Genomic DNA, 23,539 nt, shown 5'->3' with positions numbered 1-23,539 from the left:
TCGGCCTCGGCCCCCCGACCATTGGTGGCCGGACCGGAAGAGCATGTGGCGGGACTACCTGAAACTGTCAAGGGCCACCGCGGCCGGACTGGGAGAGAGAGGGGAGGGTCGAGGAGATATTCCCCCCCCCCTGCAACTCTTCAGCGTTGTAAAGGCAATCCCCTGGCCGGGTCCCGCTGGCCTCGGCCTCTCCTCCGGCTACACCCTACGTTAGGATCTCCTGGCCGAGGCGTGGCAGCAGGACCCGCCTTATATGGGCTGCTCCCGGCTGGGCGTAGCCGCAACCCTGCCCCACCTTGGAAGTTTCCAGAGTGGGGGCGGATGTTCTACTGACTTGCATTTTCCCTAGTCTATCGATTTTTTTGGCGTGGCAGGCGGTGGGTCAGCGAGGGGTGATTTGGTTTCTCTTACTGTTTTTCTGGTCTCTCACCACTGGCATATTTTAACGTTTTCTTGTTTCTAGGACATTAATAGGTTTTATCATTACGTTATGTTATCGTTTCTTTGTTCGTTGTTTAATAAAAGTTCATGTTCATCAGTGGCCTACTGATTTTCGTTTTCCTATTCTTTTCTTTCCAGGTTGTTTCATGCTAAAGTTTCTGTTAACAGGATACAGTGATCACTTCGTTATTATTGCATATGTCCTTTTCACTAGGGGTGCTCTCTGGTCGGGCCAGATGACGTATCTCTAGTAAATGGTCCGGGTGAAACAGGTGCATCAATCAGTGGGGAGTAGATAGGCATGACAGATTACAACGGGGGAGAAAGGTCCGCATTACGTACCCTTTCACTATTTGCAAAGATTTTCCTACGTATATTTGCAAACAGGGAATACCTCCAAAAAGAACCAATTCCCAAACAGTCAATGTTTGGGGAAACAATCAATCAATGAGGAACGAAATAGGCACGACGTGTTAAAGGTTTGCGTTACCTACCCTTCACTATCTGCAAAGGGAGAGAGAATATTCCTATTCTTCCTCGTTTGCAGGCAGAGAAGATTCTTAAGAGAATCAACTTCGAACAATTCAATGCTCGATTCAAATAATCAACAAGGGGTATTGTGAACACAAATGAACGCCGCTTATGTACATACACATTGGTATTATCAACAGGTTGTTCCTAATGTTTCTATTTTAGGGAGGTCAAAAAGAGATCCCATTAGTGGCCTACTGATTTTGCTCGATTCCTTTTGTTTTTTTACACGATTTTTCGCTATCTGCAAAGACTAAACAGAGTATTGCGACTCTGTGCTTGTTTGTAAATAGAGAATGAACCAAAGAGAACAATCAATCAAATGGAGAGAGAAGCAGGCACGACGGATTACAATGGGGGCAACGGGGGCAAAGGCCTGCGTTAACTACCCTTCACTATCTGCAAAGAGAGAGTACTCCTAATAGAAATGAGGGGTGGGGGGCAGCATTCAAAGCAGATCAGTGTGCATAAACACGAAAATGTTTTTACTTACCACGTACTTGACATTCGACAGCTTATGATATTTGCTATTAAAAAACCATTGAAATTCACTGAAAAAACCATAGGTTATAGACCATATATAGTTAGGAATTAGCATTTAAAAAACCTTATTTTACTCACACAAAACCATTGAAATTCCATATATAGTTAGTTGCACTAACTATATATCGCGCACCCGCAATCCACTGCTGATGATGTCACATATTACATCATTCATGACATGGTCAGTGACATCACTGATGACATCACTGATGACATCTCAAATGACATCACGGATGACATCTCATTTGACATCAATGACCACATCACTGATGATATCATTCATGTGACAATACAATGCATCTCCTCACATTTTAATATAACCTCTGTTACACTCAGTGTTAAATACAGAGTATAATTTTTGAAACCATTGACACACCAATACTAGTTACTACATACGCACTCACTGATTCCTACGTCTACACACACATTCACTCATTCACCCATACAATCATTCATACATACAATCAATCATCTTTACAACACTATCATATGCACTCATACACCTATACAGACACTCACACTCTGCCACTCATCCATGGAGTTACTCACACACCTAGTCAGTCCTGTAAAGAATCAATCACACTTCCATTTTCTAATCTATACAGTTAAACATAGAGCACCTTACGTTTTCAACCATATACTAACACATACTTAGTCTCTTATACAATCATTGATACAAGTACACTTTGATCCGCACAGAGTCACACACCTCCCAGCCAGCCACACACACACTCAGTCTCCCATGCAAATACTTGGGCAATCAATCAATAACCCATATAGTTACTCATATAGCTACTGATCAACACATGCTGCAGTTTACAGAACAACAGACATAATGATGCACAAATTAAGACAGTTTAGTCACTAACCCATGCACTCAGTGAGACACATGTAATCACTCACTCATACATTCAGTCATGCACCTACTAAATCCTTCGTCCAGACACTTATACTTCCACTCATTCTTCAATATGTAAGACATATTTTAACTTTACAGAAACACACAGTCACTGGATGTTGTCATCAGTGATGTCATCCGTGATGTCATTTGAGATGTCATCAGTGATGTCATCAGTGATGTCACTGACCATGTCATGAATGATGTAATATGTGACATCATCAGCAGTGGATTGCGGGTGCGCGATATATAGTTAGTGCAACTAACTATATATGGAATTTCAATGGTTTTGTGTGAGTAAAATAAGGTTTTTTAAATGCTAATTCCTAACTATATATGGTCTATAACCTATGGTTTTTTCAGTGAATATATATATATATATCTATATATATATATATATCGATATATATATATATATATATATATATCGATATATATATATATATATACACACACACACACACACACACACACACACACACACATGCCACATCCACAATTCCCTGACACGTGGACCCGTATCCCAAATGAGCGCACTCTAGAGCCATAGAGCTTATCTACTTGCTTCTTTTTACTTCATAGATTCTGCAGTCATTATCAACAAACGCCTTTCGGCGTCTTCACCTTCGTCAGTGTCAATAAGTTCATAGTATGTGCTGTGTTTAAATAAAGTTGTGCTATACAAAAAAATCAGTGACATAAGAAGTGTCTTAGTGCTTGAACAAACAAATTGATTTCTCATGTGGTGGACATCTTTGAATCGTCACCGTGTATATTGTTAAACTGGCAATTATATCACTTGTGTGCATACGGTTACGGTTCTAACTCTCCATTAATCAATAATGCCACTAAGTTATTTACAGATTTACACTTTTTTAGGCATTGTCTCTGTTGCCATATTGTTAAGCAACTCAGACCGGAGAACGCAGAGACAAAGTCAACTCAGCCATTGTTTGGCTGTCTCGTTGACTAGCTGCCTATAGCGCCGTTATTTCATCACTTGTGTCTCCTTACAATCCTCTGAGATATCTAGATGGGCGAATTCAACATGTTGAGGAGCCAAGCTGCTAATTTCAATGAAGCTGGGTCCGGATGACAAATTTGACCCTTGTGCATTGTTAGAAGATTTGGTAGTGGTTGAAATTGTATGGGATTGCATTCCGAGAGAAGTAGAAGCTCGGTGAACCAATACTGGCGAGGCCACCTGGGCGCGATGGGGATGAGGCGGCAGGTTGTTGTTTCATTTTCCAGATGACCCTGGGAACCAAAGGAATCGGCGGAAAGGCGTATGCAAATATCTGAGACCAGTTCATCGAAAGTGCTTCTCCGCATGAATCCCTGTGGGGAATCCAACTTGCAAAGTATGTGCATTTGTGGTTCTGTTTCGTCGCAAATAAGTCCAGGTCGGGATAGCCCTACTTTTGAAAGACTCTGTCTAGAGTCGGTTGATGAAGTTCCCATTCATGATGTTGTTGTAGCTTTGCTGAGAGAATCTGCGAGCACATTGGACATTCCTGGAACGTGCGTTGCTGAAAGATTTATGCTGTGACGCAGAGCCCAACTCCAAATCCCCTGGGCCTCCTGAGAAAGAAGGGCCGATCTTATGCCCCCTTGTTTGTTCAAGTAGTGCATACTTGTTGTATTGTCTGTCTTGATGAGAACTGTGGATCTGTGTATCAGCGTCCGAAAAGACTTCAGGGCCAGAAAAATTGCACTCAACTCTAGAAGGTTGATGTGCCACTTCTTTTGCTGCGTATTCCATTTCCCATTGACAGTCATTCCCTGTAGGTGTGACCCCATCCCTCCAGGGAAGCATCTGTGGTGATGGTATAACTTGGTATCTCCGTTAGGAAGGAGAGCTCTCTTTGCAGATTTTCCTTAAGGGTCCACCAAAGAAAAGCTTTTTTCATACGGTAGGTTATGGTGATCTTGTCGTCGAACGACCCAGACACTTGAACCCATTGGAGGTTGAGTTCCTCTTGGAAAGGTCTCATTCGGAGACGGCAGTTGGGTATGAGAGGGATGCAGGATGATAGCATCCCTAGGAATGATTTGTACATACGTACTGAAACGTACTCTTTTTGCTGCAAGTTGAGGGCCATCTTGCAAATCTTGAGTTGTCTTTCTTTTGAGACAAAGGCTTGGGTGAGGCGAGTGTCTGTGATGAAACAAGGTGGGATTTCTTGAAATTGATTGAAAGTCCCAGTGACTGGAAAAGCGAGAGGCATCTGTGAACGTGTACTCTTGCTGCTCCTAAATAATTGGCCTTGATAAGGCAGTCGTCTAGATACGGGAAGATTTGAATGCTTTCCAAACGATGATGTGCCGCCACTGGGGCCAATATCTTTGTGAATACTCTGGGCGCTGAACGAAGCCCAAATGGGAGAACTTTGAATTGAAAGTCCCTGCCAGCCACTCTGAACCTCAGGAATTTCCTGTGCCTGGGGAGAATGGGCACATGAAAATAGGCATCTTGGAGGTCTAGAGTAGCCATGTAATCGCCTTGGGAAAGAAGCGGGAGGATTTCTTGAAGTGTTAACATCCGGAAGGACATTTTCTTGAAGTATTTGTTGAGGGCGCGTAGGTCGAGAATGGGGCACCATTCTTCTGTTTTCTTTCATATGAGGAAGAACCTCGAATAGAAACCTCTTCCTTTCTGCAATTGAGGAACTTGTTTGATTGCACCCTTCCAAATCATTATATTTATTTGGGAAAGAAGCTCTTTGAGGTGAGCTGGTGGCAGACTCCTTGGCGGTGAATTTTGAGGGATTTTGACAAATTCTAAAGCGTGTCCTCTGGCCACTACATCCAGGACCCACTTGTCCATAGTAATTTTGGACCAATTTGATAAGCAATAGGATATTCGTCCTCCAACTTTTGACCCTGGTATTGGCAGAGGTGGTGGCAGGTGGCAGCTTTCATTGTCTCTTCGAGGAATCCCGTCCCCGGTAGGAGGACTTTCTCTTCCCCTGTGAAAAGTTGTTGCCTCGCTGTCCGTATGTTTTTCTGTTCATGCGGTTGATATCGCTGGTTACCTTGTGATGATTGGTACGAGCGTTGTTGAGAATAGCTATCTCTATTTGAATAGGACCCGCGTCCTTTTGCGCCACGAAAGGACGACTTGCGAAACTGCAGGTTCCCCAGCGACCTTGCAGTTTCTGTATCTTTCTTTATGGCCTGCAAGGCCTAATCAATGTGCTGGCCAAAGAGATATTCTCTGTCGTAAGGCATATCTATTATCTTTGCCTGGACTTCTTGCCGGAAGGAAGTTGACTTCAGCCAACCCTGTCTCCTTAGCACTGCCGCGCCTGCCAATTGTCGGAAGCCGGTGGTTGCCACATCCACAGCTGCGTCAATCATCTCCGCAGAGACGCACTCTCCTTCATGTAAAACCTTCTTTGCTTCTGACCTCTCCTGTTCCGGAAGCTTTTCGAGATATGGAGATATATCGGACCACATCTGTCTATCATACCTCCCTAGTATTGCTAGGGAATTTGCTACCCGGAATGTAGTCGCAGCTATCGCTGACACCTTTTTTCCTATGGAGTCTAGGCGTCTGCCATCTCTGTCCGGTGGGGCGGTCACTTGTGAAGACGGGTTTTTAGCTCTTCTCTGGGCCGCTTGAGTGACCACGGATTCTGTCTTAGCCTGCCCTATAAGACATGCAGGTGATGTGATGGGTGCTTTGTACTTTTTGTCAATCCGAGGTAAGACTGCGGGTAAAGAATTTGGAGTAGACATGACTTTCAGGCCCTCTTTTCAAATAAAATCTATTATTGGGATTGTCCTCACTTGTTTGTGGGGCTGATCTTTAAAGTCATATAAAAAACAATCTTCTTGTTTAGTTTCCATAGTAATCTGAAACCTCTTTGTTGCTCTTTCCATTACTAGATGGAATCCTCCAATATCAACAGGTGGAGAGTCTGCAGTATGAGGAGCAGTAGGTGATGGCGTTTGCGTCTGGTAATCATCCCAATCCGACAGTATGGATTGATCTTCTACTTCTGCTTCCTCTCCGTCGTCATCAGTGGTGCCATAATCCGGCGTATGATGGGATTGTGCCGGAGAAGACGGAATTGTAGAACGTACCTCAGGTATTGGTGTCAGAGGAGACTGTCTTGGGACTCTTAAGGCTGAAGCAGGTGTTTGAGGCATGGGTGTAGCCGGAGGCGAGTCTGCCGACTCAGATGGAGGGAACCGGCGGTAATAGTCATTTACATGTACTGTAGATTGTTAAGGAGGTCTAATGGCATCTGCGCTGTTGGTACTGCAGCAGGGGCTTGAGCAACCAGTTCAGGAACATTTTCTTCTTCTTGATCTTCCTCCTGCATCTTTATCAATAGTTCCGACGGATTTCTGGCCGCCCGGAACCTGTTGTCCTCATCAGATTGTTCCTGATCATCATCTTCCTCCGAGGCCAGAAGCTGATCCGGCAACTTTAGGGGTGAAAGAGGCTTCAGAGTAGAGCCTCTTCATTGTAATAATGAAACCCCCGTCGACGGTGAGGTGAAACAAGCAACAGGCGGAGCAGCAGACCAAACCTGTATATCCGTACATGATGACAAAAGAGGCGTCGACGGACCCACCGTCGACGACATAGTCGATCAGGATATTGTCGACGACGAGGGGATCTTCATCGACGAAGCTTTCGGCGACGTAGATGTCGACGACGGTGGAATTCTCGTCGACGATGAACCTGTCGACGACGGTGGTATCTTCGACGATGATGTCGTCGTCAACGACGATGGGCTTCTCGTCGACGGCACGGTCGTCGACGGTAAAGCGGTTTCCGTTGACGAGGGACCCGTCGACAGGATGACTTTCGTCGACAGGCTGATTTTTTCTTTATCTTCGACGACAAAGGATCTTCGACACTTGATGGTTGAATCTTCGTCGACGAGATGGGTCTCACTGAAACTAATACGGTGAAGAAGTCAACGACATTAACATCTGAGGCTTTGGTGAAGAGAAAGTAACCGTAGATGAAATACTGTAGATTGGACCGTCAACGAGGTCTTTTTCTGAGGTAAATTTTTGCCAGATAGTCTTTTAGATGTTAAAGACTTAGCAGACTTTCTCGGGGGCGTATTAGGTCCAGGTTTTGAAGGTGGAGAAGCCTTTTTTGCGGTAGAAGAGGAAGGCAAGCTAGAATCCTTAGATTTTCTCAACACCTTAGCCCCAGGAGAAGATACCTCATCCTCAATCTTTCTCTTTCTGGGAGACTTAGTAGACCCCGAAGCCAGACTTCCTACCTCAGATAGAGGATCATCCTGGTCCTTAATCTTCTGCAACCATAGTAGAAGACTACCTTCTCTGTCTCTGAGGAAAGGTTCTGCAGATCTTACAATCCTTTACCTCATGGTCTGTGTAGAGGCAATAAATGCACTTTTTGTGGGGATCTTCTATAAAAAGCCTAAGCTTCCCACAAGACTCACATGGTCTGAAAACAGATTTTTATGAAGACATTCCAAAAATAGGTAGAAAAAAACAGTCAGGTTTAGAAGTACTGAGACTCCCTTTCACACGACGTGCGGTAGAAAATCTGAGAGCATGAGTCTCTGGGGAGAACATTCTGGTGGGTGCTGGCGCCTGATTGGCTGCAATTTGGTCTATACAAAATGACTAGTATAGTCATGAGTGTGGAAGTTTTTTACACTGTAGCTTAGGGCAACTTTACTTCCTGGTTGGTTATAACCAAGGGTTTTGGTTTCTTATATACAAATTATTGCTTTTTTATGTACCGTGGGACTCCCCCTCCGACAACGGGGAATGATTCAGGCATATGAATCTATGAAAGAGACCCCAATACTGGAGAAAGATAGATATATATTTTAATTCCCATATGGCTTCATCGTCTGTAGATTCAGGCTGTCTCTCGTTGTAAGAGTACTTTATTATTGTCTTTTCCTTCCATTTTGCAAAGGGTTTCTAGCACCATAAATTTCAACTGGGCCACATTATGGTTAACTTCATTGAAATACATTGCAATGCTGGATTTTTGGTTTCTGTTTCGTATGCTCGATTTGTGTTCGTTAAGGTACCTTCAAATGTCCGGCATGTCAATGGGCAACTGCGCAGCACTGATGTATGCCAATCTTTACATGGCAGAATTTGAATCTACCCATATTTATGCGAACTCAAACTGGGCAATGATGATACAGACTACAGGCGATGAAGCCATATGGTCTTAATGATCGAATTGAACTTAGTTGTTTTCTGTAGTACCTAGCTTGGTACATATGTTTCACTCTTGCATCTTTTGTACTTTGTAGCTGGGGCATCTATATTGTTTATATTTGTTTATCTTCGCTCTGTCCCTGTACATCTCATCCCCTTCGATCGGTCACTTTTACTCACCACTCCATTACAAAATGGCTGCCAGGTTTACCGATACGATTAGTCCCTTTTTTATTTTTACGATCCACTTCGCGAGCCATCACATAATTCACTTCCTCACTCCGCAACTACTCCGCTAGCCACGAGCAACTTCGCCGCGGTTTCCCGAGCTAATTCTACTATTCCTGCACACTAAGTAAGTCGGAGCACCGACAGAGACCCGCAAGTTTAGCTAACTCGGGGTCTGAATTGTATTCTAACCACACGATTACTTTTTCACTTTTCAGAAACACGATATCTTGAACGAATAAGGAATGTAAGTGCCTTTCACCTTTTCACTTCGGTTTTTTTACCCACACCATTTTTTTACCTTCACCGGTTTATAAGGTTTTCTTTATGATTCATACCTGACAACACGCATGCATTCCCGCATGCCCCCGTATATTGAGATAAACACTGTTTACCCGATTGCTACTTTACTTTGAGTAATGTTACGCATTATGAAAGCGTGTTATTGTGTTTACAGAGCTCCTTGACAAAGGGCATTTCCTGCCCGAAATGCATCGGAGCCCGTCTTCAAATCATTAATAATGAATTTCTTGTGAATGAACAAAAAATTTGAATTTACAATTCTTTGAACTTTTACAACTAATGATTGATTAAACAATTAATTGACATAAGCTAAAACGGAGTCTGTCTTCCTATGACGAACCCGAATGGTGTGCCCAGTCCCAAGGATGCGTTTACATTCCCAGTAACGCACTCAACCAGTTAACAACAAGATGAAGGCACGCAAGCACCGTGCGCACCGCTGCTCGCTCCCAAGGCAATACTCCTAGGGAGTTAACTTTTAAAAGGTGGGACATGCAGCACTCATCAGTCATTACCACATGTTTAAATGGCGCACACATACGTCAATCCTAAGCAAAGGAGGAGTCAGACTCCCCAAGGTGGATAAAAAAAATCGCCTACAGCGCAAGCGCTGTTTAGGGTCGACCAAAAAAGCCTAACGTTGCTCCTGATGATTTAAAGAACTTTACTCCTATCTCACTTCCGCGTACACCTGCCAAAATGCTGGAGAAACACCGTAATCAGGAATTAGTGAAGCTCATTGAGACATGTGACATTCTGGACCATTCACAAAATGGCTTCAGAAGTGTTCACAGAAAGTGCACTGGTGGCCGCAACAGAGAGGATCAGGCCCCAGGTGGATCAGGGATGGGTGGCTGTCTTGGTGCTGCTAGATTTGTCGGCAGCCTTTGACACCATTTCACCTGTGCGCGTGGTTTAACAATTTCATCAGGCAGGTGTCAGAGGGAAAGCCCTCAACCTCTGCAATTCATTTCTTGACTGCAGGGTGTAGTTTATAAGTTGTGGAGTCTTTAAAGGTTAAGCCCTTAGTCTTCCATGCGGGGTCCAACAAGGGTTTGAATTAAGCCCCACTCTTTTTAATTTGTACGTCGCTCCTCTCTCTGAACTAATACATTCATGCGGTTTTCAAACACTCTCATATGCTGATGACACAAATATCATGGCATGTATCTCTGACGACTTGCCCTCAGCAGCTAATTCGTTTGAACTCTGTGTGACCAAGACTAACATAGGGATGAAAGAAAATGTTCGTACACTGAACACAGAAAAAAACTGAGGTGCTGGTATTTGGTGCACAAGAATCCTTTGGGTTCTGGTGTTGGTGACCTGTGGAATGTGGCTCTTTACCTACGCCTGTTAGAGTGGCCACAAATCTTGGAGTAATCTTCAACACCCCTAAAATTTGACTCGCAGGTCAGTCGTATCAAGAGTACCTGCTTTCAAATAATAAGGACTTTTAGGAAAGTCTTTCCTTTTATTCAACTTGAATTGTGTCACTCAGTGACCATTGCTTCAGTCTCCTCCAGACTCGATCACTGCTTTGTGATCTATCTGGATATTAATGCCTCCTCAATTAACAACCTACAAGTGGTGCAAAATGTGGTTGTGCCACTTATTCTTAACACTCCCAGATAAGTGCCTATCAGAGATAGCATTACAGCGCTACATTGGCTTCCTGTGAGGAAGCACATTGTTCTTAAGGCTATTTGCCTAGTATTCCTCTCTCTACATCACAAAGGATCCAAACATCTCCCCTCACTCTATAGCCGGTATACTCAATTCAAGTCACTCAGATCATCTTCAGCTAGGAAAGTCTCCAGGCCCAGGTTCAGCAAAGTCAGCCTTCTTCGGGACTGTTGCCAAGCTATAGAATTGCCTGCCCACCCACATCACTAGACCCGACTTCTTTGCCTCATTCATTGTTTTTCTCATCATGGGCCCTCTGGATTTTCTGTGCTTAGGAGCTCTGTTTTTCAGCCATAGCACTTAGAAGACCTCGGTTTTAACACGTTTTATAAATTCATTTTTCATCCATTTAATTTCTGCTGGAGACTTTGCTGTAACAGGAGTGGAAGAGTGGAAATTGCTACACAGTGTGTAAATGGTCTGTGCCAATGAAGACGAGACCCATGCAAGCCTGTGGCATGTCCCAAGAGTGAACCTGAACAGACTTGTATAGTGGCTAGCTCTGTGGCACTTCCCAAACGTCATTCCCTGTAGACCACACCGTTAGGCAGCAGTAACTCCCTCAAGGAACTTATCAGAGTGTGACTTACAGCCTGATTCATGAAAAAGGAATTCTGCGATTCTCAAATTGCGATTTGCAGCGAATCGCAATTTGAAAAGCGCAGATCGGCATTCATCATAGTTAGCGAGAAAATAAAACGATTCGCACACGGCAGCAAAAAGCGTTAGCGAATTACTAAAATCGCAGAAAATTCGCAATTACCCTCAAAATCCGTGTCGATTTAGCGATATCGCTATTAGCGAGATCGCTAATTGCGAGATCGAAAAATACGATCTCGCAAGTAGCGAGATCGCAAAAACGGGAAGTCGCATTTCGAGCACAGTGATGACATCACAACCAGGAAGCAGGCAGTTCCCACCCCCATTCAGAACTGTGAGGCTGACCTCGAGGCTGCAGCTGAACAGAGCTCCTTCCAGGACACCTCCAAACTTGCAAATCCAACCCATTTGTGACTGCAGCAATGGCAGAGGAGCCAGCACCAGGGCCCAGTGACACCGGGCGCAAGAGGAAGCTCAAGTTCTCCGAGCAGGAGTTGGAGCACCTCATTGAGGGAGTGGTTGATAACCACTCCAAACTATTTGGGAAGGACTCCAGGAGGGTGCCGGAGGTGGAGAGACGTCAAATCTGGCTTGAGATAGCTGCTAAAGTGAACGCTGTGGGCGTGCCACACAGGTCACTGGATGAGCTGAAAAAGAGGTGGTACGACCTCAGAGGTCGTGCCAAGGAGAGGGTGGCAGAGAGGCTGGGCGAGACCCAGGCTACTGGGGGCAGAGATCCTACAGTCCCTCCCAACACCCCCATGGAGGACCGCGTGGAGGACACTGTGGAGCCAGAGGCGTGCATAGGGGTCGTCAATCTGGACTCATCCCGACCCAGCCAAGACAGCCAAGGTAAGTGGCATGGGACTGCGACCCTGTCCCCTAACAATGGCCATGGCCCTATAGCCTCCCATATTCATCCCAAGTCATGCAAACCATGCACATTAGGTCATGCTAAAAAGCATTGTGGGACATGTAGTCTGCCCACAATGTACAAGAACCCCAATGCAGCCTCACATGTCCCAAAGTACGCAATGCCAAAGCCAGGCAGGGAATGTCATCCAGCATGCATGTAGCAACTGCACGTGTGACAGATACATGCAATTAATGTACGTCCAATTCCCCCCACAGGTGGCGCTGACAACAGCAGCGACAGCGACAGGCTGCTTATTGACGATGCACGAGAGGATGCCGAGGAGGTGCCAACACCGACACTTCCTGCACCATCAGGCGCAGCACCTCTCCCCGCAGCCAGGGCAAGACCAACTGCGCCAGCACCATCAGGCGCAGCACCTCTCCCCGCAGCCAGGGAAACACCAACTGCGCCAGCACCATCAGGCGCAGCACCTATCCCCGCAGCCAGGGCAAGACCAACTGCGCCAGCAGCATCCGGCGCTGCACCTTTGACAACCACAACTCCACCACCAGCTGGACCATCTACATCTGGTGCAGCTACTGTGGTGACAGTGCGCACACCCACTGTGGGCAGCCAGCAGAGCAGGCATGGCAGGGATCGCCAGCAGAACACAGCACGCAGCGGCAGGAGGGGGATGGCTGTGCGCGTGCCAGGTCTGAGCATTGAGCGCCAGGTGCTACGCATACACCAACTGCAGGCACGACGGCAAGGGGCTATTCAACTGCAGCTAAACAACATTGGCCGCAATGTGGCCAATGTGGGCGAGAGGATTGAGCGCATGACGACAGCCATGGAGGCTAACACTGCTGCGCTCATATCGCAGCGCAACTCCGCCCGCCGCCGCCACTGGCAGCTTCTTACGCGGCTGTCAGCCTACACCCGCTCTAACTATATAATCGGGAATGCCACCTCCCAGCTCTCACGACGGTCCCTGGCGCAGCAGCAGCAGTTGATCCAATGCGTTGAGGATGTTGGACGAGTGTTGGAGCAGGTCACCACTGCCGTGCTGGCACTCCATCCTACTGGGCCAGGCAATGGGGGGGGGGGAGGGAAGACACCAGTGAGGGCACCTCCAGTGTCAGCAGCCTGTCTGCCTCACTGGTTGGCGTGTTACGCCGCAGCACCAGGCCCACTGCAGGGACACGTGCCGTCCCAGAGGAAGAGCCAGAGAGGCATTTGGGTGCTGCGCGCCGGAGGCGCAATTGAGTTTCATGTACATTGGCTGGGACATGCTGCTGATACAAGCATGTCCAGTGTTTTGTTAGGAGCAGTATGGCGCAATACTGCTAGCATTTGTTGAATGGAGACATAACATTATTATTGTGCATTTAACAATAATATTTATTCCTGCATCATACATCGGCCTCCTGTCATTATTTCCATTGGCATGCAATTGTGATTTGTTGGGTGAGGGGAGTGGGTGCACTAGAAACTATTCATTGTGATGTGGTTGCGGCGTCTGTGTCCTTCAGCTGGTTTCTCCCCGCGTGCATGACGCACATGTGCAGGTGGCCGGTCGTCCCCTTCCGACTCACTGCCAGAGATCTCTACAGGTATCCGGCGCTTGGTAGCAATGTTGTGTAGTATTGCACACACAGCCACAATGCGGCAGCACACATCAGGACTGTAGTACATGGCCCCACCAGTCTTGTGCAGTATGCGGAATCTGCTTTTCAGTAGCCCAAATGTCCGCTCAATGCAATTCCTTGTGCGTATGTGTGCTACATTGTAACGCCGTTGCTGTGGTGTCGCAGGGTTGAGGTATGGGGTGAGGAGGTATTCACGGAGGGCGTAGCCACTGTCACCTGCATGAGAGGAGCAGAGGGTGAGTGCCTGTGAAGCGCAGATACTACATCACAGTGTGACATTGTGGGGCAAGTGTACTTACCAAGTAGGTGTCCTTCACCAAAGTCTCCCCTGGCCAGTCGTGTGTGGAGGCCGCTGTGCCGGAATATGAAGGAGTCATGTGTACTCCCCGCGTACTGTGCCACAATGTCCGTGATGTATGTCTTAGCATTGCAGACCATCTGGATGTTGAGGGAGTGGTAGGACTTGCGATTGCGGTACATGTACTCCGTTGCAGCTGGTGGGCTGATGTGGATGTGAGTACAGTCAATGCATCCTATCACATGTGGGAACTGCGCAACATTGTAGAATTGCTGCTTGGTCACATCCAAATCCTGTTGGCTGGTGGGAAATTTGATGTGCTGGTGTAGCTGGGTCAGCATTGCGTCAAGGAAACTCCGTAGGCAGCGGGACATGGTGGGCTGGGATATCCCCCAGCAGCCGCAACTATCCCCTGGAAGCTCCCGGAGGCCAGGAGGAGCAGGCTACACAATACCTGGACATGTGTAGGCACGGCATTGGTCCGCCTTGTTGGGTGCTGCATCAGGGGGTCAAGGTCCTGTATTAGCTTGATAATCATTGCCCCATTCAGGCGGTACTTTGCATATATTTGCTCTCTGGTTTGGCCCAGCAGGGTGACCCGCTGGCAGAATATCCTCTCCTGGATTCTGCGTCTCCTCCGTGCTGCTCGCTGTAGCCTTCGCCGCCTGACCACCATGTAGAGTCCTGGCATTGTGAGACTCCTAATGCTGCTGCAGCATCTCCTTAAGTGTGTTTGGTCAGGCCAGCACCTGTTCCTGATTGGGTAACGGTTTTTCAATTTTTTTTAAAGGGGCTTTGATGTTTACCACCTGCTTTGGGTTGTCCTTAAAATGCGCCTCGCTAATTGCGATTTTCGGTATTAGCGATTTTTCTTGAATAGCGATTGCGATTATATTGCGGTTTCGCAATTTGTTTCGCAATTTCCGTGGTTCCTCGCTATTTCCGATTCGCAAATGGGCAACTGCCGGGATTCTGCGAAAATATTCTGGCTTATCGAATTCGCTATTTCCTTCATGAATAGCGATTTTGACTATTGCGCTCGCAATAGCTTTTTCGCAGCTATTGCGAGCGCAATTTCGGTTCATGAATCAGGCTGTTAGTGACTAAGTGCCACTGAGGTGCTTACCGGAAGTGCCCTCGAGCAGTACTCAGCTGGCACTGTTGAAACAACTTGAAGCAGCATACTGAAGCACTGTGTTGAGAAAAAAGAAGCAAGCAACTGACTTGTCCCACACAACCAAGGTCAGGAAGAAGCACTGACACAAACTGTGGGCTCGCCTACTGAAGAGGACGACAAAGTACCCCGTACACGGCGGCCATCTAGGGATAGCTGCCTCAGCTACCGACCAAGTCTGTGCCAAGGAGGGATGTAAAAGCACCATGCCTTTCCATGACTATGGGAATATCAGGCCTGAGGAGTAGGAAGCTGACAAAAGGCCTATCGCAAGCCTTGAATGCAGATGAGACTAACAATGAGAGACTGAGTGCGGATAATGCCTACCATTCCAAGGAAGGAAAGTTGCAACTGTGTTGAAGCCCACACAGTGGTACCTTTCACCTAAGGGAGTATCTTCGTTGAGGGGGCATAATATCACATCATAGGCTCTGAGCACCTGAAACGTTTGTGTAGTTTTACTGTATTTTAAAATACTTTTCTCTTTACAGTGATAGGCACTGGGCTCAGGGCTGGACATTCGATTGCACCATTGGGTGTCTATTGAGTACTGAGCCTACTGCATACCACACTCTTGGAGAAGCGTGACTCAATGGTTAGAGCGGCAGACCCTGATGCAGAGGTCTGGCCCGGGACCAGGGTTCAATTCCCGCCTCGGCGGTTTTTGGACTCAATTTCCCCGGACCTGATAATTCTCGCCCGGTGCCTAGTCTAATCATAGGTCCCACTCTGTGACTCTGGGCAATAGCTTGCTTAATCTCCACAACGGCCCCAGCAGCGCTTGGATGCCTGGCTTCACCTTGGTGGTGCCCAGGAGTGGACATTTCACATGAAAGTCAGGATGGTTCCACAGCGGTATGAATACAGCGCTTACGAGACCTCTGGGTAGAAGTGCGCTATATAAATACAAACACATTTACATTTACACTCTAATCCATAAGCAGCCTGTGTCTGCCCACCATTGCTACCACTGACATTCAAGTGCTGAAAAGCTTGTACCTGGCGCAGTTTGCAGAGCCAAAATAGAACAGACTATTTCATATCAGATACTAATTACCCCAGGCCCCTCGCTGTGGTCCAGTAAACCCAGCTTGCTCTATGGCATTCTCGAGACCCCCTACCCCGATAACGTGATCTGACAAACAGCATGCACTACCATCAGAAATGTAAACAAATTATGATTGGTTTCAATGTTTTTAAGCTTTTTGCCACTAGCGTAATTGAAAAATATTGTGCAAGAAAGAAAGCAATGACAGGTTCCAGAAATTCCTACATGACAGACCATGCTAAAAAAAAGTGCTAGACAGCAGCTGTAAATCTGGTGGGAAGGGGAACCAAACACTCCCAAAATTAATGGGGGTTAAGGGAAACAGTTTTTTTCCATGGGGTAAATATGCTCCCTAAGGAGCCATGAAAATGTGCCTAAAGCAGTCAACTGATGAGGCAGTAAATCTGGTGGGAAGGGGAACCTAACACTCCCAAAATTAACGAGGGTTTAGGGAAACAGTTTTTTCCATGCGGTAAATATGCTCCCTAAGGAGGCATGAAAATGTGCCTAAAGCAGTCAACTGAAGAGAACAAGCAACTAAAGTAGCAAAATTACCAAAGCAAAGTTATCCAGAAAGTCAAACACCATTTCCTGAAGCACACCTAGAAAGTCTCAATTTACCAAACATTCCATGGAGGATGTAATTGTTCAAATACCTTAGCTGTTTATATTAAAAATTGTGAATTCGCTTTTATGCCTGCTTAAAAAGCACTAAAGCCTTAGCATTATTGCACATTTACACTTATTTTAAATACACTCCCATTTTGTTATCCCATGTTGTACACTGCACTCTACAAAATAACTGAAAAAATAAGCATAGCTTTGCCTTGAAGTTGGCGCAACTAAGTGAGAACTGCAGTAGTGTAGTCAGCATTTGTACCATAGCTGCTTGTACCTCTTCAAGGTCTTTGCACATTGTTCCCACAAGAGTCTGGCACCTGCTTGTTAGTGTTCATCAGCTGTTTCGGTTTGATCACGAGAACTTTAGCCCACTCACTGTATTGAAACAAACTATATGAATGTATTGCGGAGATGTACAGAATCTAGCATTTCATGTTGCAACTGATTAGAGGGCATAACCTCGATCCTTGAAATGCCAATTTGCAATTAATATATTTTTTATGCTTGCTAGCTATTGTAGCATTAAGCATGTGTTCGATTTCTATTAACTTTCCCAAGTGTCTGATTTCTTTGCAACTAGGAACAACATTGAAAAGTCTGCTGAACAACTTTGAAAAGTCTGGTGAACACCAGACGTTGTAAATCTGCAGCCATGCGAGGTAGTAAACCTGACGGTGAAGGTGTATGACTTTCTGTGAGAACTGGGCTTTAAGAATTTTCTGACCATTTTGTAATTGTAGTTAAATGGACAGGTGTGATAGTCACACATTTTACTAAGTGCCTAAGAGCTGTGTCGCCTAATACCACTAATTCCATCCCAGTGACAGTCAGACAGACTGTGCTTCTACCTTTTTTGCCAAGCTGCACTATGGCCAGAAGAGAGACTTCTGGGGGCAGGTGGGCACAGTTAATAGTTAAACATTCAGCCTATATTACTTCAATAATTAAAAACGGACAGAATTAAACCAAAGATATCCCTACTAATATGGGTTTGTTAGAGTTGGAGGTAACCAAAATAAAAAAGGTATCTACCTGGGTGTCTGATTACTTGTGTCCAGACACGGCTTCAAATTTCCCGAGCAATCTCTCCTCCAATATTTTGTTGCTTATTATCCAGGATTGAACTTTGGTAGGTGATAGATAAGTTATTGCACAATGGACTGCAATTTAAGTTAGCACAGAGGTGTTGTCAGGATACCCAAAATGGGACAACTTTCAAAAAACATGGTTTCTCTGAAGAAAAGGCTTTAACGGCCATTGCATTTATGGATTGCCCAACCAGTTTTTAACAAATGTTACCACCAATGTCTGAATTCTGTACTTAAAAACATTAAGGTATCCAGAAACTCTATTGTGAGCTTAAGGTGGCTACTACACTCATTAAAGTACTCTTACCTGGCTGTGCACAGATTCTGTATCATCTCCACGGGGATTAGCAGGTCTTTGCCCACTTTCCTTTTTCATAAGTTCTTTCTCAGTTTGCACAGTGGCATCTTGTCCTTCGCATATTTGACCATTCATACTTGTCCCCACATCTATCAGGGCACCAGCCCTTCTCTCAGTTTGAGTGGCTGCAGATACACCAGTAAGCACAGATTGGGGAGTCTTTCGTATTTGGACTTCGTTATCATTTTGGTCTTGCAATAACTCTCGGCCTTCATGACTGGGCTTAACAGACACATGGTCATGTAGCTTTTCTTGACTGCTTCTCCCTTCTTCTTGAACACTTGTATTCCTTTGTGTAGTTTCAACTTCCATTGCCTCTTCCACCTCTGATGAGGACTGTTCTTGTTGAGACTTTTCCTGGGTAGGCTGAGTAACCATCACCTGCCCACGGGATATCTGCTTTAAGCGTTGCTGTCGCTGCCATGCTTTGTGATCCTCACCCATCTCGTCATCCTCATCTGGAGTGCCCTGGAAACAAAATGGGTCCCCCCTGTGACCCAAATATAAATAATCAGTGAAAGTAGATAATACTTTGATTAAAGCTCTAGAGTCTAGACTGCATTTCAAATGCCCTGGCATAAACAACATTTACACTTGTAACTGGCAACAGGAGCACTGCTCTAAATACACATTCACAATCATAACATCAAACAGTGAAATCATGGGAATACAGTCTACTCAACATCTTCTGCCGGGTAATATCTCGGAACTATCTCATAGCAGCAGATTCAAAGTGAAAAGCTACACCCAATAAAATAAGACACTCAGGGTAAAGACTAGAAGATATTTCCTTGACGGGGTTGGAGATACTCCACCTACATTTACTGTCTCATTTATTTAAAAAAAAAAAAAAAAAAAAAAACCTTTATAGGTGCAATCAAAGCAGTACAGGCGCAGGCCTACAACCACAGGGGCCGGCCGCAAACTCAGGAGATAGAAACAGGAGCAGTGCAAATGTTTACGGTTCAAGGATTAATCACGTTTTAGTCATAATACGTGGTTGTAGTACAACGAAGCACAAGGATAAGAGAGGTTTCATTTTTATAATATTGAAAAAGAAGCGGAGGCGATATCATCAAGGGCAGCACACTACACAATATACAAAAAGAGACAGGAGGGGCGTATCCCTCCGAGCAATCGGGAATCGATGGTGAACAATAAAGCCGAAAACACACTACGCCCGCCGAAGGCAGGCCAGGAGTAAAGGTCAAACAATGGCGAGCAAGTTAGCGAGAACATCATATGGAAAAACCCACCCGTCCAAGACAAGAAAATAGAGGCAAGCGCAGATGCCAGACAGAAAAGAGATGAAAGAGGGAGATACAGCCAACCCCACTAAGAAGGAAGAGAGAAAGGGACCATAGAACAAAACAAACTAAAATAACAAAAAAAAAACAACACCTGCCACCCTACATCACCGTAATGGCTATGGCCTACCCCACTAACAGCGTGCCTGTCGCCCCAGAATTACCCGAAAGAAAGGAAATAAAGATAAGAAAAAGAGGAAAACAATAAAGAAAATTCTGAGGAGAAGGGCCGGCGATTCAGTGACCCGGTCCCTCCCACCCCCGCATACTAAAATCGTATAAACAGAAGCCATAGAAAAGTACAAATATCAGCAAGCACATAAAACGCAATCAAGTACAGTCCCACAAGACGTGTCCCTGAATCACCATTAACCAGCAAGAAGCCCCTCCAAGTCCCAAACGAGGTCACCCCTGGCCACTTCTGTTAATAGTAAAAATGTTAAACAGCCTTGCAGTCGGGAGACAACTCAATACAAAAGATTCAATCGTCCCAAGCAAATCAGGTAGCGCCGCCGCCCAACATCGTCCCAGCCACCGAGAAACAACTGACGATGCATGGCGGAGGCCAGAATGCAGCAATACACAGACCACCAACAGTTCCAAGTCCAAAAACAGGTCCGCCAAGCACGGAAAGGAAAGCACGGGATGCGGGAAGCATCGCAGCATAGCCCGGGCCCCATGCGCCATGGATCGTTGGAGCCTCTCCACTTGCTGGTCAGAAAAAGGCCCCGATGAGACAACCACCTGTGGAACATGTGTGACGACAACTAGCTCAGGAACCACATCCATTCTCGCCCCCAAGACTGTAGACTCAGCCGGGGAACATGACTCCTCGGCAGAAGGAGACTCATCGGCACCGACTCGGGGGCAAACCACTACGCTACAAAATAGTGGGTCAGTAATGGCGACGATCCTTCCCTCTAAGTCCCGGGAGCTCCGGAGCAGAGCAGTCCGCAGGGTTATCAGTGCAGCCTGTATGTGGCTACGCGGAAGCGTTTCCCCATGTAGCCGAATTCCGGGGGTCTCAAGTTCAGCGGTTTTACCGTCCCCGGGAGAGGTGCGTTCCAGGACGCCATCCGCCATTGCAGCCATTTCTTTCTCCGTCACTTCCCCTCCACCTCCGAGTCCAGTCCGACCATCAGAGTCAACAGGTCTCACGGCTGGAATTCGACAGTCGGCGCTTGGTGCAGAAAGGAGAGTCAACAAAAGGCCGGGTGTGCTCCCCGCAGCTCGCCGGGAGCCAGCTGCCGGTTCCCGGACGGGATTATTAACATGGCCGGGCGTCACACCCAGGGGGAACCGGGCGACACGGCCTCTCTCCGGCTCGGCGATATCTCGGGTTCACGGGGCAACCCACTATTGGGAGTGGGTTGGTACCAACTCTCCCGGCTCGCGGCTCTCAGGCTCCCACTGACCGGCTTCTCATCCAAACCAGGGCCGCCAACACTACGAACACTGCCGGGCGACCTCTGCAATCGAGGCCCCGGCGTCAGCGCCGCGAAGGCCGGCAAGCAGACGGGGACAGGTCTTCGGATCTACTGAACGGTGGAGCCCCAGAAATAGATGGTAAGTGATCGCTTCTCTTCAGCAACTTAGATCGACAAGCCTCGCTCAGGATTACCGTCAGGATAGACGTGCGGGGAGGAAGGGCCCTCGGAGCCAAGCGTTTATGCGACTGTTCCGATCGCCATCTTGGCTCCTCCTCCACTGTCTCATTTATTGAGTGACTGCAGTTATAAATGTCTCTTGCTTAATTAGTGATATCAATCAATCAAAGATTTATAAAGCGCTGCAAATCATCTGTACGGGTCTCAAGGCACAGGAGTTGCTAACTGCTTTATTTATTTATTTAAATAAGGGGAAAGGAAGGAGAAGGCACTCAAAAATCGAGAGAAAAAAGCAAGGAGAAAGCAGTGAAAATGAGGGGAAAGCAAGGAGAAGGCACTTAAAAAAGCAAGGAGATGACAGGGGCAAGAGCAATGCAGCAGCACGGGGAAAGCTGGGCCTGGGGCCTTCACAATGGGTTCGCACTGCGGCCTCTTTTGCAGGTCCTAGGAGAAGGGAAGGGTGCTGGGGGCGGGGCTAGATGGAGGTAGGAAAAAGGCAGCAGGCAGGAGCGGCAATAAGTGAAACAAGAGGCTTGGGCATGGGGTAGCGATAATATGCAGTAATAGCAGAGAGTGACACTCATAACAGGGACTGCACCGAGAGGTTGACTGCAAATACGTACAAACCGGCTATTTAAATCATTGGGAAAGCCAATAGGTTTCGGCAATGCCCGAGCTATTGACCATGTCAATGCCTTTGAGCTATGTGGTATAACAACAAATCTACTGTTCTGCACAGCTCACTGTTATTAAAAACTGCACTATGATGCGGCCAGTGCAGGCCATATCATAGCACTTTTTTCCGTCATAGGTGATTTCATCTCAAAAGTAATGACTTGGACTAGAATGTAGTGATATTAGGTGGTTGGATAGAAAATGAACTGTAATAAAGCGGTTATCCCATAATATTCTGGTGTTAATGCCAAGCATATATTGAATATATTTATTTTTAAGGAACAAAACTTTCCACTTTATGAGCATGAAAACATGCACGGTGTATCATGCAATAGTTGGTGATATACTCTATGGGACTTCAAAAAAACAAGCATTGAACAATATTGTATAGTTGGCACAATTATTTTTTTTGTTTTTTAAACATGTTTTTATTGTTGCATCAGCAAGCATGAAAAAAGCAAGAATCATCTGCTGACGTGGCGTCAACATTCAGCCGCGGTCAGCAGTTCACGCAACTTTTCTGCAATAAAACCTGGTCAATATGGCATTTCATCCACTGAACATCACAGACCGTTCAAACAAATAATCAGGTTAGGACGCAGAAACTCAACTCCGTATAGGGGACGGAGATGAACAATAGATATGTGGGTCCCAGCTATGGGGGACGTCGGATCGGGGTCTGTGCAGTTCGCAAAGTGGCGGTGCCGGGTAACTGGGGGGACAAAACTGTGGGGGGGAGCATGTAGGCGGTGGCAAGAGCATAACAGGAGGAGACAGAGGTCGGGCAGCGGGTAGCAGGGGGGTCCGCAACATTCATTCGTAGCGGGGTAGAGCTGTCAGGGGGTGGAACCGGGTCGTGTATGGGGGTAGTGGGGCGGTCGGCATGGGGGGGCTGAGTCGATGGGGGGCGTGGAATACCGGGCACGGCACAGGTAAGGAGGGTGACAGTGGCCATCAGAGATTATGGGTTTACTCGGCGGGCGGGAGGGGGGAGGGGGGGAGGCGTAGACGGGACCTCAGCGCGCGTGGCCTGCCGAAAGCCATGTAGGAGCATGGCCCAATCCATAGAGATGGGGTATTTACGCACTCCCTTGGCCTCCTCTTCACGGATGGCGTCTTCTTCGGCCGCCGCCCATTTACAAACTGCCCCCGTCCATGCCGCTATGGGGGGACCCTCCGGAGATCGCCAGTGCATAGCTATACATCTGTTCGCCAGGAGCAGCGCCAAGGACACAAAGCGTTTGTGTGTAGGGGCCCGTTTAGATATGTGAAAAATACCCAGTGCGCTGGATTCCCGAGAGGTTAGAGTCGTGAGGCCTGTGAGGTCTGTCAGTGTGTCGTGTACCGTCCGCCACAGGGGTTGGAGGCCAGGGCAGTCCCAAAACATGTGGCGGAAGTCCGCATCGGGGGAATGACATCTGGGGCACAGGAATTGTGAGGTGGGGAAAAAC

At 46.7% G+C, this 23,539-nt stretch overlaps 1 protein-coding gene across 6 annotated transcripts in view; it reads right to left on the bottom strand.

The window, feature by feature from the left end:
- The window catches only part of TP53BP1 (tumor protein p53 binding protein 1), a 767,880-nt gene that overhangs the window by 439,538 nt on the left and 304,803 nt on the right, over positions 1-23,539 (bottom strand). For all 6 annotated transcript variants that reach the window (XM_078683313.1, XM_078683315.1, XM_078683318.1 and 3 more), the window contains one exon: positions 18,449-18,989. In XM_078683313.1, coding sequence (XP_078539439.1) covers positions 18,449-18,989 — 541 coding nt within the window. The remainder of the gene's footprint in view (positions 1-18,448; positions 18,990-23,539) is intronic.

Source organism: Lissotriton helveticus, chromosome 3_1 (genome assembly GCF_964261635.1).
Source record: "Lissotriton helveticus chromosome 3_1, aLisHel1.1, whole genome shotgun sequence".
Taxonomy (NCBI): domain Eukaryota; kingdom Metazoa; phylum Chordata; class Amphibia; order Caudata; family Salamandridae; genus Lissotriton; species Lissotriton helveticus.
The sequence above is the reverse complement of the archived record's forward strand: the minus strand, read 5'-3'. Positions and strand labels throughout refer to the sequence as shown.